Genomic DNA, 13,528 nt, shown 5'->3' with positions numbered 1-13,528 from the left:
GTGAAAGTACTGGAAAACGACAAAGTGAGATAAACAAGGATACTTACAAGACGAATGTGACCAACCCAAAGACGAAAACATGAAACCCAGAGCTAGATATGTAACGGTAATTTTCACAAACTAGACAACTAACCAAATAAATTACGCGCAACCAATATATATACGATATGCAAATAAATATAACAAGTACAAAACTGGTAACTGACAAAGGACACTAATGGAAGACGAGAAAATAAACACCTAACACGAAACTATGAAACACCAACACTAACAAAAAATGATAGTACAAATTCTTGCGCCTACACCTGTGACTTCAATATGTCGGCGCATTTCGAAGAGCTTGTTTATACCGGACTGTGTTGGTTCTATTTGATTGAGCTTATAACGTTTGTAGCCATTTTCAGTCGGGGGGTGACAATTTTTATAGTGACACGTCATAACTTATGTCTTTTAAGCGATTGTTTGATGAGTCATACAACCTCACGAATTCATGAATTCGTAAGCTTGTTTACCTCTCCAATATAAATCTCAGATATCTAGAAGCGAGTGATCTGGAAAAATAGTAAAAAAGCATTGATAGCATTTCTTTCCCTCTTTTTTCGGTGTCCTCCTTCCTTATCAAACTGTAGTTCTCTTGGTAATTTAGTGTTAACAACTGGGTTGAAAACGTAAATTAGCCACCGTAAAGAGTAAAAAAGCTGACGTTTCGAGCGTTAGCCCTTCGTCCATCGCTCTGACGAAGGGCTAACGCTCGAAACGTCAGCTTTTTTACTCTTTACGGTGGCTAATTTACGTTTTCAACCCAGTTGTTAACACTAAATTACCTTCTATACTCTCCCACCGACGCAGCACCACAGTTTCTTTAGAAACTTACCCCTTCATTCATCTGTAGTTCTCTTGGGCTTGGCTTCTCCACAAAATTACGGAACCAGTCTCTTTGACGAATAATTTTGACCTAGGAGCCTGGGAGCAAAAATATTATGTTAAAATGGCGGACAATCGGTGTTATTAATGAAATCTTTGATCATGAGTAAGCGGAAAAGTATCTAATTAAACCCTCTTCAGGAAAACTTTTCTATGTCCCGTATTTTTTCACACCGTTCCTTGAAAATATGAGCTCCATTCAGAGAGAGGGATCGAGAGATTTTATCTCAGTTTCCATGCCGTGGAATAATGACGACAAAAATGATGACAACAGCAAGGGACGTCGACATACCTCACTGTATAGGGTAAGAGACCGACAATGTGTGGCACTTGTGTAGCCGATTGTTGGTGTTCGTACTTTCGAGTGGAGTAAGAGCGTTCCATCATGTGAAAACAAAGATCATAAACTATTAAATACGCGGAACTGGATTAGTAGAACGCTGCAGGGCATCGCAGCAGAAAAGGAATGAAGGTTAAAACGTGTGCATAAATTTTCAAAGAGACACAGTTACATGAATTTCGTCACAATCTACTGTATTATAAAGACTTATGGATAAATAAATTTAATGGCTATTGAATTTCATCTTTGCGTAAACTGAATCGAAATTTGTTTACATCGTTAAACTAAATGTGTTATTTATTGTTATTTTTTACTGCAGAAGTGGCGAGCCATGTCTTCTTTTCAAAGATCGCTCATTTTCCTGCTGTGTATTCTTGGTTGTGTCACTTTTTTGTTGTGGCGTAAAGGACTAATGTGGCAAAACTTTGAAACTGACAATATGGATGAAACTGTAGGTCATCAAGGTCACAAGATTTCTGAGGAACATTCTCCAAAGTTTAACAGAGTAAATAAACAGAAAATTATTGAAAATAATTTGAAAGAACTAGAAGAACTCAGGAAGCAACATGCCCTGGTAATAAAGAAAGGGCCTCCAAAGTTGAAAAATAGGGATAAACCAATTGATGACAATGTAGATGATAACAAAAATCTAAATTCAAATGAAGATACAAATCAGGGGGAGATTCATGGTGATACAGGTGTACATACTGAGGATAAGCTGCCCGGTGATGTTGGAGCAGACACTGCTGGCGATGGTGAAGCAAGTCCTGTAGAAAATAATGAGAATTTTGCTCTGAACATAAATGGAGTTAACATACTTCCATTAGATAAACAAAGTCAGCGTCAAAAGAAGGTTGTAGAAGCATTTAGACATGCCTGGGAGGGTTATAAAAAATATGCATGGGGTCATGATGAATTGCGTCCCATTTCCAGATCGCATAGTGAATGGTTTGGTATTGGGCTGACAATTATTGATTCACTAGATACCATGTTGTTAATGAACCTGCGTGAAGAGTTTCAACAGGCTCGTGAATGGGTAGCCAACAGCTTGACCTTTGAGAAAAATGTTGATGTGAATTTGTTTGAGACAACAATCCGTGTTCTTGGAGGACTCCTGAGTGCATACCATTTGTCACGAGATGACCTGTTTTTGAGAAAAGCAGTAAGTAGTTATGAAAAAGTAATATCTTTGGAAGGATTAGCAGATAAGTTATATTGAAGCATGAATTTTTCCAATGCCTGACCTTTATTCCAAACATCAAACACTAGTCAGCTTTTTGAAGCACACACTTATTATTCACATATAGAATGGTTCAGCCATATGTTTCATGTTTGTGTTTCAGCTAAATGTTAGATCTTCACTAGTGCTAAGCTACTTCTATTTCTTGTCATTTCATTTACATCATTTCTGATGCTGATGAGGAACTCAAGAAAAGAATATCAATTACGAGATTATCAGTTGATCCAATACCAAATTCTCTGAACTACCGGTAACATCATAAGAATTGTATGGCAGATAGTGAGGAGAATTACTAATTAGATCTTGGGACTGAAAAGGTTAACCCTCCTAACTTACTAACTTACTGTTTGTATATCTTTTTTTTTTTTGCTATTCAACTAACATTTATTTCCTGCATATGGCTTACTGTCATTGTATTTCATCAATATAGCTGAAACAAATGCAAATAGTTTATGTTCCTTTTATCTCTTGTGTCAGATTGATTTGGGGGATCGCCTCCTGCCAGCTTTTCACTCGCGATCAAACATTCCATATTCCGATGTGAATCTGCTGACTCGTACAGCTCACCCTCCTCGCTGGGGTCCAGACAGCTCAGTGTCTGAGGTTACCACCATACAACTGGAGTTCCGAGATCTCACTTATACCACTGGGGATGCAAAATACAAGGTAACTGGAATATTGTGTCGCAGGGGAATACAGTATTATTCATGTTCAACATGTTGCTTTGATAGCATTTTTTTGTTGCAAGGTATTTTACTGTTGTAGTGTCAATTATTCAAGTACTATTGCAATGTAGGTGATGTAATTTTCATATGAGAGGAAATGTTAGAATTGTATGTAAGAAATACTTTAGTTGAAATTCTTAATATTGCTATGTAAGTTTTGCCAGAATTCTATTCCTAATAGGAAAAGAAATAATATTCCTCTTGACAATAAAACATTAAAAATTTGTTGTCAATGTAGTTAACTTTTTCCATAAAAACTTGGTAGAAAAAATCAGAACCAGGAAAAGAATGTTCATTTTTCAACTACTAAGTTTTGGTATTCAGAATCTAAAATTATTCTCTTATTTAAAAGTATTTTTAGGTAACTATAAACTGTACACTGTATTTATTGATATATTTATTTAAGGTCTTTGTCAATTGATTCCTTATATTTTTAGAATTTGAATTATGTAAAGATTTGTTTTGTTTTGTTTTTTTTATATATATACATTAGGAAAGGTGTGCCCTCTTTGGTGGCAAATGTAGGTTAATAATTTTTTTTCTTTTTTCAGAGTGCAGTAGATACAGTAATGAGTCACATTCATGCCCTTCCAAAGCGGGCAGGCTTAGTACCAATCTTTGTGAATGCAGATACAGGCAAGTTCCGACCTGGTTCAACAATTACCTTGGGTGCTCGGGGTGACAGTTACTATGAGTATCTTCTGAAGCAGTGGCTACAGAGTGGGAAAACAGAAAATTGGTAAGAGAATGCATATACACAGTCTGTTGGGCTTGGTATAATAATCTTGTTTTCTTTCATGTTTGTGTTTGTCTTTTTGCTTGTTTTTATGGGTGTTTTGTTTTTGTTTGGTTAAAATTTGAAAGACTTGGCTACTTTTATCACACCCTTACAGTTCCTCTAGCCTATGCTATGCTCTCAGTTAGAGGGAACAAGGGAGCAGGTATGCAAAAACTGCAGGGTGAGATATGAACAAAAATGAGGGAGAGAAAATCTTCAGAATTTTTTTCAAATTTTTAGCATTTATCTAAGCTGGATAGAGAGGCATAAATCAAATTCCTTGTAGTAATCATTAGTTTGCAGTCTGCAGACCAAGATTTGTTTGCTTGAATTTATGTCTCTAATGGGGGAAATTTCAATTCAAACAAACTTTTGAATTTAGGGACTGCACAGTGAAATATAGCCTGCTAAATTGACTTTAGTTATTGTGGTGCCTGTACTAACTGAGATAATTAATAAAAAGTTTAGCGAATATTCCTTTTTTGCATATTTTCTTGATACATCATTTAATTGTCATTATGTAGTTTGCAAGAAACATGTAGCTGTTTGAATCATTTAATGCTTCATAAACAGATCTCTAGCAAACCGCTGAAAGTGTGTTTAGAGATTAGCAAGAATCAACCAATGCCACAAATGTATTGTTGTCTCACTACCTTCTGTATAGGAAGGAAGGTTGGGTTCAGTAGTTTAATGTTTTTTTTTTCTTGCCAGGCTTCGAGATGACTTTGTAGATTCCATGGATGGAGTCATGTCTCTTTTGAGGAGAGAATCAGAACCAAGCAAGCTGGTGTACATTGGTGAGCTTCTGCATGGCTCAACATTCAGCCCTAAGATGGTGTGTATGAAAAAATAGTAAGAATTTTAACAATAACGATAATAATAATAATAATAATAATAATAATGATAATGATAATAATGATGATGATGATAAAAATAATGATTTTTATAATGGTGATGATAATAATTGTAATGATGATGATAGTGATAACCACCATTATATGCTTCATTTGGAATTCAGAGATTTTTTTCTTAGTGGAGTGAAGAAAATTAGGAAACCAAAAAACAACCTCAACCCATGTGGTATTGGAGAGAGGCAAGCACTCTCACTTCTGCAGCATTCCTGACCACCAATCATTAAATGGTGTACTTTATTTGCCAATCTGTGGTATACCTACTAGCTTAATAAATTATTTACAACCATACTGTGGTTCATCTGTTGCGTCAGGCAAATGTTCTACACATCTCATTAATGAATGTTTATTTTCAAATATCATATCCCAAAATAATTTTTGGGTATCAATATTTCCCCATTTAATTTTGGACAGCAACAAAATGCAAATTTATGTCATGGTAAATGAATCTTACTAAATGTTCAGTTAACATGAAATGTGGAGATGAAAAGATAACATGTTGAGAGTTAAACGTGACCATTTCTTATGTGACCATTCTTAATTTCCCCCCCTCCCTCCCCTACCCCTTCATAAGCAGTCACTTGGCAGTCAATTTTTTAAACCCCCTTCCACCTTGTACTCTGTTGACAACAACTGATCCTCCCTCCACTCCCCCTAGATCCTCTAACCCCTCCTTGCCCCCCCCCCGGCCATAAAAAGCCACTGGTCCCTAAATGTACATCTTCAATGTATAATACCTTGCTAAAAGCTCTCATTGTCCTCCTTAAGAAATCTAATTTCTTTGCTTGCAGGACCATTTGGTGTGTTTTCTGCCAGGAACATTAATGTTAGCTGTCCAGAATGGCCTGGACAAAAAATACGAACAATTTGCAAAGGATCTGTTGGAGACATGTGTTCAGATGTATAAACGTATGCCGACTGGATTGAGTGCTGAACTGGTTTACTTTAACCAAGGGCCTTCCAAACATGAAGATATTCAAGTTAGGGTAAGCTTGTCAACACTGCAGTTGGTAACACGGATACAACACTAGTCACTCTCAAATCTTGGTTCAGTTTCTATTCAGTGCTCATAGTTTAAATCATTATTTATGTCTCGATATCTCGATGTTTCGTCAACTCCGAAGACAAAAGCGTAGAAATTTCCTATAACTACACCCTCACTGAAGTTACTAACGCAATACGATTGAGGTCATTGCTATGTTCGTCTTGAATATCGCTTGTCAAATAACGCTACCCGAAGGTCACGCACATGTGCACTGTAAGCAAGAAGAATGTAACTATGGCTAACTATGAGGTTGTTAGTGAAAAAGTAAAGATATCTTTCATCTGAGTTCATCAAGTTGTTCTAGGTGCTGGAACGTCATCGGAGCATCACTTTAAGAGTGTTTTTTTTTTTTTTTAACATTTTCCAGCCATTAGATGCCCACTGTTTGCTGCGACCAGAAACTGTAGAATCATTATTTATTCTCTATCGTCTAACGAAAGACAAGAAATACCAGGATTATGGCTGGTCCATATTCCAAGCCATCGAGCAACATGCCAAGATAAGCACTGGAGGATATTCGTCGTTGAACAGTGTCAAAGACACAAAGTTGGGATTCAGAGACAAAATGGAAAGTTTCTTCCTTGGGGAGACTCTAAAGTATTTATTCCTATTATTTAGTGATGTGGACATGGTGCCTCTTGATAAGTTTGTATTTAATACAGAAGCACACCTATTGCCTATAAGGAAATCCTAGCCAATGGAACTTTAGGTATAATACTATCAAGGTAACAGAAGCCTTTTTTTTTTTTTGGCCAGTCGCGCTTAAAGTGGGCGGCCGGGCTGAAAATTGTAGTACAGAATCTGGGCGCTAGGATAGCGAAAAAACGTCCCCACGCGAAAGGTGCAATGGGTTACATGCTTAAAGGGCTACACAGATAATGGAAAAGGAATAGCATATCTCGCTCGGGTTTTCCGCACGTACGTGCCCCACGGGCTAGGGAAAATCACAGGGTGCAGGTTTCCTTGACATTTAGTGGTTGTAGTTCTAAGTCCCAATTTTTTTGCCTTTCATCTCTTAAAGAAAGGTCGTCACGCGCGGGTAATCGCGCTTCATTGATAACACACATGACATAAGTTTTAAACTTTCAAATTCTGAGCAGTGGACCACGGATAAAGGCTTTTATAGCAAACCTTCTGTAGCGAAATCTTTAGTTTATCTTGGAGATGAACCATTGCACAATGCAATCCCTTTGAAAATGGCCTCAGTTCTGACTTCTACGGTGGCACAATAGCGAATAACTTCGGCAAATACTTCATTTCAAACAGAATTCAGATAAAGGGATTTCAACCCTCGTGATGCAGCAGAGAATATAAACTGATATTCTCTTGATATGAAGTTATTCCGTTTCGTTTCTAAGCAAGTTGTTGTAACACATCTTCGGCTTGCAAGTGGAAATTGAAATCAGCTATCAACACGCAGTTTAGAGAAGTTTTCAATTGAATGTCGAAATGCCAAAAACCTATTGGTCGCAACGGCCAATCAGAACGAACTTGACTATATTATTAGCCAATGAGAGCCCAAAGGAAAGACTAGCAAACTGCTAAAGGGGCGGGAAAACGCGGCGACCAGTTTGCATCTGATTAGCTTAGGGGTATATAACGCAGATTTTCTCGACCGAACGGAGCGCGGCAATGCAAAACCAATGTGATCCTGGCTTACTTTCGACACTCATTGAAAACTTGACGTTCTTAACGGTGGACACTGTCCAAATAAAGGATTACCATGCAACAGTAACTCTGTAAACGTAAGCTTTTACCAATTCGATAACATGGTTAACTTATCTTTACTAATTTCGTGTTGATAATATACTGAATGCAGCCCTTAAAAAGAACCAATAGAATATAATGGTACTTATTCCTCAATTCCTTCACATTTTGTCACGAAGGGACTCCACTGCAGATGATATTTTATAACGTTTGAAAATATTGTGTTTATTTAATTTTGAACATGTTAAAGGCTGCACAATGGAAAGTGGTCTGTTATGTTTATTCCCCAGCAAACACCTTAGAAATTGTTTTGCTCGTGTACTTTTGTTTCACCCCATTCTCGTCGAGTCAGCAACACAAAGATTTTTGAATTCAGTTTTTCAGCAAGCTCAGACTTTTGCGCTCACTGCAGTCAATGGAGAAAATTTTGAAGTAATCAACTTGACGTCCATTTCTCTCCTCCAACAGGGAACTTTCAGTGAGGAAAATTGGTAAAATATTTTCAAATATGCGGTGGTTTATGCGGTGAAGATTTGTTCGGGAAAAAGGGCGAAATATTCTTGGGAGCTAAAAGTTAATCAAGACAGAACAAAATGCGCGCCATCTTGAAGGAAGCGTAAAACGAAACATGATTGGCCTAGCAAAGGTGTTTAAAGAAAAAAACAGTTTCCCTCTAGAAAAGGGTTGTAGTTGGAGTGTTGCAAAATTTGCTCGTGATTTGGTTGCTGGTGTTTAGAAGAGTTACACGAGTTGAAAACTGCGTCTCGTAAAAATATGCTCGACAAAATGAGGCTTTCTATTCAAGAGAAGCTGACTTAAACACTTAAGGTAGCATTCGATCTTGCAGTGTTAGATCTAGTGCTGGCAAAGTTGACAGCCGTAGTTTGCTTGATGCAAATCAAAGCTAGAGTTCTGCTTCATGATACGGTTAGCGGTCTCCAATTTTCCTTTTACTCAATTGACATCAAACATTCGGCCTGCGTGCTTGTTATGAACCAAAAATTTGCGATGTCTTCGTTGGAACTGTTTTGCTTCGAAAGTCATGCGTTTCAGTAACTACGTGTATCACTATGGTCAAGCTGTTGCATACGTTACTACCTCCAATTGTGGAGGTTTGAAATAAACCGTGCTTTCAAGCCATTCTTTCCATGTCTGTGTTTTCGTGTAATTCACGCAAGCTTCTGAAGGTGTAGCCATGATGAACTCCGTGTCCGTGGCTCAATGGAGTACTTTGCTTCCAAGACAACAACACGGTCATCGCGTTCACGTGGGCTGTTTAATGTAGACTGTAGTGTCTTCGTTTGGTTGGACGTGTGTGGTGTTACTTTTTAAGTGTACGATGAAGAAACCTTGAGACAAAATGCGTAAAAAAGAGGAATTTTCATTAATACTAGAAATTAACGATTACATTACCTACATTTCGATTGGGTGTCGTAGAACCAAGAAATCCCAATTAAAAATCAGAAAATACTTCAAGGGGCTTAAAGTGGAAAAAAGCAAACTGTCTGAACCGTGGTAAAGCGCGGGGCTACGCTGTTTGATTGGCCTTAGAGCTTGCATCTGATTGGTTAGGCTTGTAGCATGCGCGGTTAGCTGAATGAATAGCGTTGTGAAGCAAAACCATTCCCTCAGCAATGCCTGTCGAATTGTGTTTTTGACTCTGAATCTAAAGATGCTCAACTGCTTCGGGGGATCTTACTTACCCGTCCACAATTTCGTTTCCGTCGAAACGAAAGCCATACACTCCTCTTCCATGTCACACTCGTACTTGGCCTCAGCGATGTCATATACTGCTAGTTCACAGGCACCAGGCAAACGTGTGTTTGAACAGTGATAGTCATGCAAGGTGGGAAAGTCGGCTTTTACGATCTTCCTGTACAAATTTAACGGCCTTGTGTACGGTTCTAAACAAAAAGATTGTCAATCAATATGAAAAGTAAATGTAAACGAAGTTCGAGAGGTATTTTTCAAAATCGAAGATCACAAGGTATACCCTAAGGTATCCTTCTCAATTAGTTTGAGCGCTAGAGAAAGACGAGACCCTCTCCACAAGATTCTGATTTTCACAAGTTTTACACGCAACAGATTATGGGGCACAGCCATATCCACAACAGAAAACTCCGCGGTAGCTTGTAGGGAGATTACCACCGCGTTGTTTTATTCCTCGTGAATAATTTTTACCTCGGTGTTTCCCAGCATGTAGAAGGTTGAGAACTCTTTCCAGATGCCAAACAAACGTGTCAGTGTTCCAGATTAGTCTTTGAAGATTCTGTTTGACTTCCTTCAAATGGCCTCGTAATTTTTTCGGAGCTCCCGGCACAAGAACGTGACTAATAACATTCCGGCAGGCATTATCTAAATTTGTAGCAGCAACCACCCCTTGACATCTTCCACTGACACACTTTAAAGTCTTATTTTTTGCAATCCCTCTGACGACACAATCCCTGTCCGCTGAACATCTGGGTTCTTCGTTGTCGACATCGTCAAAATCCGTCAGTTTAACCTCACCGCTGACCAAGATAAACTGCGATAGCTTGAAATCCCGGATGAAGAGCGGTCCGAGAGGAGAATGGGCCAAGTAGTGCAGTAACCTGGCGAGGCCAAGACAAATCTGATGAAAGAAGAAGGATATGCCATAATCAGCATTGTTATTGGTACTCAGCAAAATATTTGATAGCACAGAGGGAACCTACGTTACTGATCAACCAATGTAAGAAGTTCGTACGGGATAGCGCGCAGAGCTAATTTATCTTTCCAGTATGTACAGTAGTGATCACAGTTCAGATCCGTCGGAGCAAAATACATGGAAAAAATTTGCAGTTCAAAGCCGATTGCGACTTGCAGTTTTGCGCGCCTCAAGAAATTAGCCTGTTCCGTTTTTACTTGAAGTTCTGATTGGCTGGTGATGATGGGTATCTTTGTTCTGATTGGCCGTTTTGATTTTAATCGAATTAATAGGATGTAGTCCGCTTCAAGCTGAAGATAATTTTGCATGTTGCACGAAGAATACTTCCTCAGATATCGTGACAGATAAATCGCGAAACGGCTCAGATTTTCTTTCTTCGCTCTTTTTTCCATTTATTGCATCATAGCTATGAAGTATCAACTTTTGTAACCAATAAAAAAATCTTTCCCTACCCTAAATCGTTCCTGCCATGGTAACTGCACCAGTGTGAGGACGTTCAGTTCTGTACCGATCTCTGTTACCATAGTGAGGCCACGACTTTTGAGATCGGCTGTGTTTAACTCATTTTGCCAACAGAAACCTAAAAGCTAGAGAAAAAAAATACTGTAGAACAAACCTCAATACTAGGACGAAGATTACATTCCTGCTCAGTCAGCGTCGTGCTTATGGCTACTAAAGAAGATATTGAATTGAGCCTGATGTGTTCCTTACATCCTGATGTTTTATTTGTCATCCGATCAACCGAAACGAGATCCCCCCTAACTGTGCGTTTGAAGCTCTTTTCTTATACTTTTATTTTGTTCTATTCCGTGAGCAGAAAACCCAGGTCGGATGTTGCCTTTTCACCGAACTGGGAGACGTTATTTTTCGTTATTTTTTGTAGGAATGTTAACTTGTCTGTTATGTCCTTTTTGCGCTTAGAATTTTCCTATTTACCTTGTGGCCTAAAATAGGAGCTAAACTCTGCGTGTTAATTCAAAAGCGTCTGTATCTCCTTGTTTGGTTTTATCTTTAAATCATAATCAACTTTCACCAGATAGATCTCAGCTGCTCCGATGTGACACTTCGGAAGGAAATAATCTCTTGACTTTTCACGACCCGATTTTGATTTTGACACAAGACAGCTGCCTGTTTTTGCAGCCACCTTGGAAATATTAACAAACCTAATACCTTCATGTTCTTTATTCACTCAAACAAACATTGAGAAGTTTATCCTCATCGACTCTAGGCTACTGAGGGGTCATCATCTGTTCGCCTTACCTAAGCATAGCTCGAGGAATTTTAAGTGGTATATTTTAAAGCTGTTATCTTATATATGTAGCACATTCCTAAGCCGTTTAAGAGGATATAAAGGTGAGAAAAAAAATCAAGAGATCAATTGAGCTTTTAAAATGAGTCAGCTCGTATTCACGTGATTTCCAAATCAAGTTTTCAATCGACTTGGTACTTCAGGTAAATTATAAGATTTACATCTCATACAATTCCAACCTTTCCTTAAAACAACTGTATATAATGAACATTTCCAAATAAAAACAAGGTTTGGTTTTCAATTTGACATAGCAGAAATAAGAACTGTAGACATTTAAAATCTGTATCTCTCTGATAAATAATATTGTGCAGTCGAAAAAGGATAGAATAGAGAGAGGAATCCAAAAATAATGGCTATTTCCTGACATGGGAAATAAAAAGTTATGATTAGCTGTCCACTAAACCAATTAAATATTCATGCTGATCGTGCTAACTTACCTTAACAATATTTGCATGCCGCAGCTGTTGCAGCATAATAATTTCCTTAGCAAGCTTATATTTGGCGAAAATGAAACACTCTTCAATTGATCTAGGCGCTGATGGATTTGAAACACAGCTTTTAATATCCTCGTTTTCAATGTGGACGCTTTTTAGTGCGACTTCGACGCCTCTGAGAATTCCCTTTTGAACAGTTTTGGTATAACCTCGACCAATATTCTCCACGACTTGAATGGATTTTACGTCGCTGCAGTCGAGAAATGATTTCCTGTCTGTCGTCGTGTTGTTGTATCTTTGCGCGTTGTGGTTGTCTTTCGATTGTTTCAAGTAGGTTAAAGACTTCAGACCTTTTTCTTTATCCTGATAGTTAGTTACCAATTGTAGATTTTTTAAGACAGCTGCATCTTCTGAGTCTACTGAACTGTGCGAAGCCGGCGAAGGGAAGTCGATAAAATAATTATTTACTTCCGAAGCGCGCAGCTGATGATCGCTGTTAATCTCGCGCTCAGTTTTGAGAAGAACTAATAAAGAGCAAAGCACTATCAACAAGAAGAAAGTCAAAACGGTTTGCGACAGAAATCGACGCCGCAAGCGCTTCATTCCGATTAGATTCCGTCTGCGCTACGCAAAGTTTTCCTCCATGATAAAATTATTCATATCTCGATCGGTCGGCCGGAAAACCAGGAAAACACAGACGCACTCGAAAGTGTCTATCTTCGAGTCATTTTAGACAAATGTCAGAGATGCCTTGCGATGGTAGTGTAAACAAAAGCGAGGCTATCATGTGAAACGGATAGCGCTCGTTTATTATTTCTTAACAAGGGTGTTAAAATAATAGCATGGGGTTGCAGACGGAAATCATTAGGGGAGCATCACAATATAATTTCAATAGGGTTGTTAAAATATCTTTAAACATCACGCCCATTCGTATGATATGAAACGCCCACAAGATAATGGACTGCAAATCATCAGGTTCAGACATTTCATTACCTGTGCAATTTATTGCCACCAGGCTCAATTTTCTTTGCATATTTTCCTGTCTAATCAAGTGGGCACTGATTTCAAGTTCTGTCTTCATTTTCCAATCTTCTGATCCTGAGACAGTGTTTCTACTTGCGTTGACGCGAGAAAGCTGCACACAAAACAATAAGACAGCCTTCCAGCTTTAAATTAATTTCCATGGTACGGATACCCTTGTCATCCATGAGGTCATCTATTTATGATATGAAGCCGGCTCCATTTGAAATGTCTGACATTCTTTGCTGTTCCATAAAAAACTTCAAGCTAAATATTTTGAACGTTTGGAGAAAAAAAGGCCTACTTGAACAAAATCAGAGAAATGCAGAGAAATACTGTTATAGCCAGAGGAGTAATTCAAACGTGTGCGATTCTAAGTTTTCTATGTGTGTTTTTAGAGCGTTCCACC

At 38.3% G+C, this 13,528-nt stretch overlaps 2 protein-coding genes across 2 annotated transcripts; one reads left to right on the top strand and one right to left on the bottom strand.

Moving 5' to 3' along the window:
- Positions 1-963: 963 nt before the first annotated feature.
- On the top strand, positions 964-7,935 carry LOC113665639 (endoplasmic reticulum mannosyl-oligosaccharide 1,2-alpha-mannosidase). Its single transcript, XM_089205222.1, has 7 exons — positions 964-1,229; positions 1,584-2,426; positions 2,982-3,170; positions 3,781-3,968; positions 4,719-4,842; positions 5,710-5,904; positions 6,331-7,935. The coding sequence occupies exons 1-7, from the start codon at positions 1,113-1,115 to the stop codon at positions 6,655-6,657; spliced, it is 1,983 nt and encodes a 660-aa protein (XP_089061348.1). The 5' UTR covers positions 964-1,112; the 3' UTR covers positions 6,658-7,935.
- On the bottom strand, positions 7,870-13,043 carry LOC149047050 (extracellular tyrosine-protein kinase PKDCC-like). Its single transcript, XM_089205223.1, has 5 exons — positions 12,103-13,043; positions 10,809-10,943; positions 9,852-10,281; positions 9,374-9,574; positions 7,870-9,019 (listed from the first exon to the last, which is right to left on the bottom strand). The coding sequence occupies exons 1-5, from the start codon at positions 12,700-12,702 to the stop codon at positions 8,934-8,936; spliced, it is 1,452 nt and encodes a 483-aa protein (XP_089061349.1). The 5' UTR covers positions 12,703-13,043; the 3' UTR covers positions 7,870-8,933.
- Between the last annotated feature and the right edge of the window lie 485 nt (positions 13,044-13,528).

Source organism: Pocillopora damicornis, chromosome 4, assembly GCF_964200805.1.
Source record: "Pocillopora damicornis chromosome 4, jaPocDami1.2, whole genome shotgun sequence".
In the NCBI taxonomy this organism is placed as follows: domain Eukaryota; kingdom Metazoa; phylum Cnidaria; class Anthozoa; order Scleractinia; family Pocilloporidae; genus Pocillopora; species Pocillopora damicornis.
This window is presented reverse-complemented; position numbering and strand designations above follow the sequence as displayed.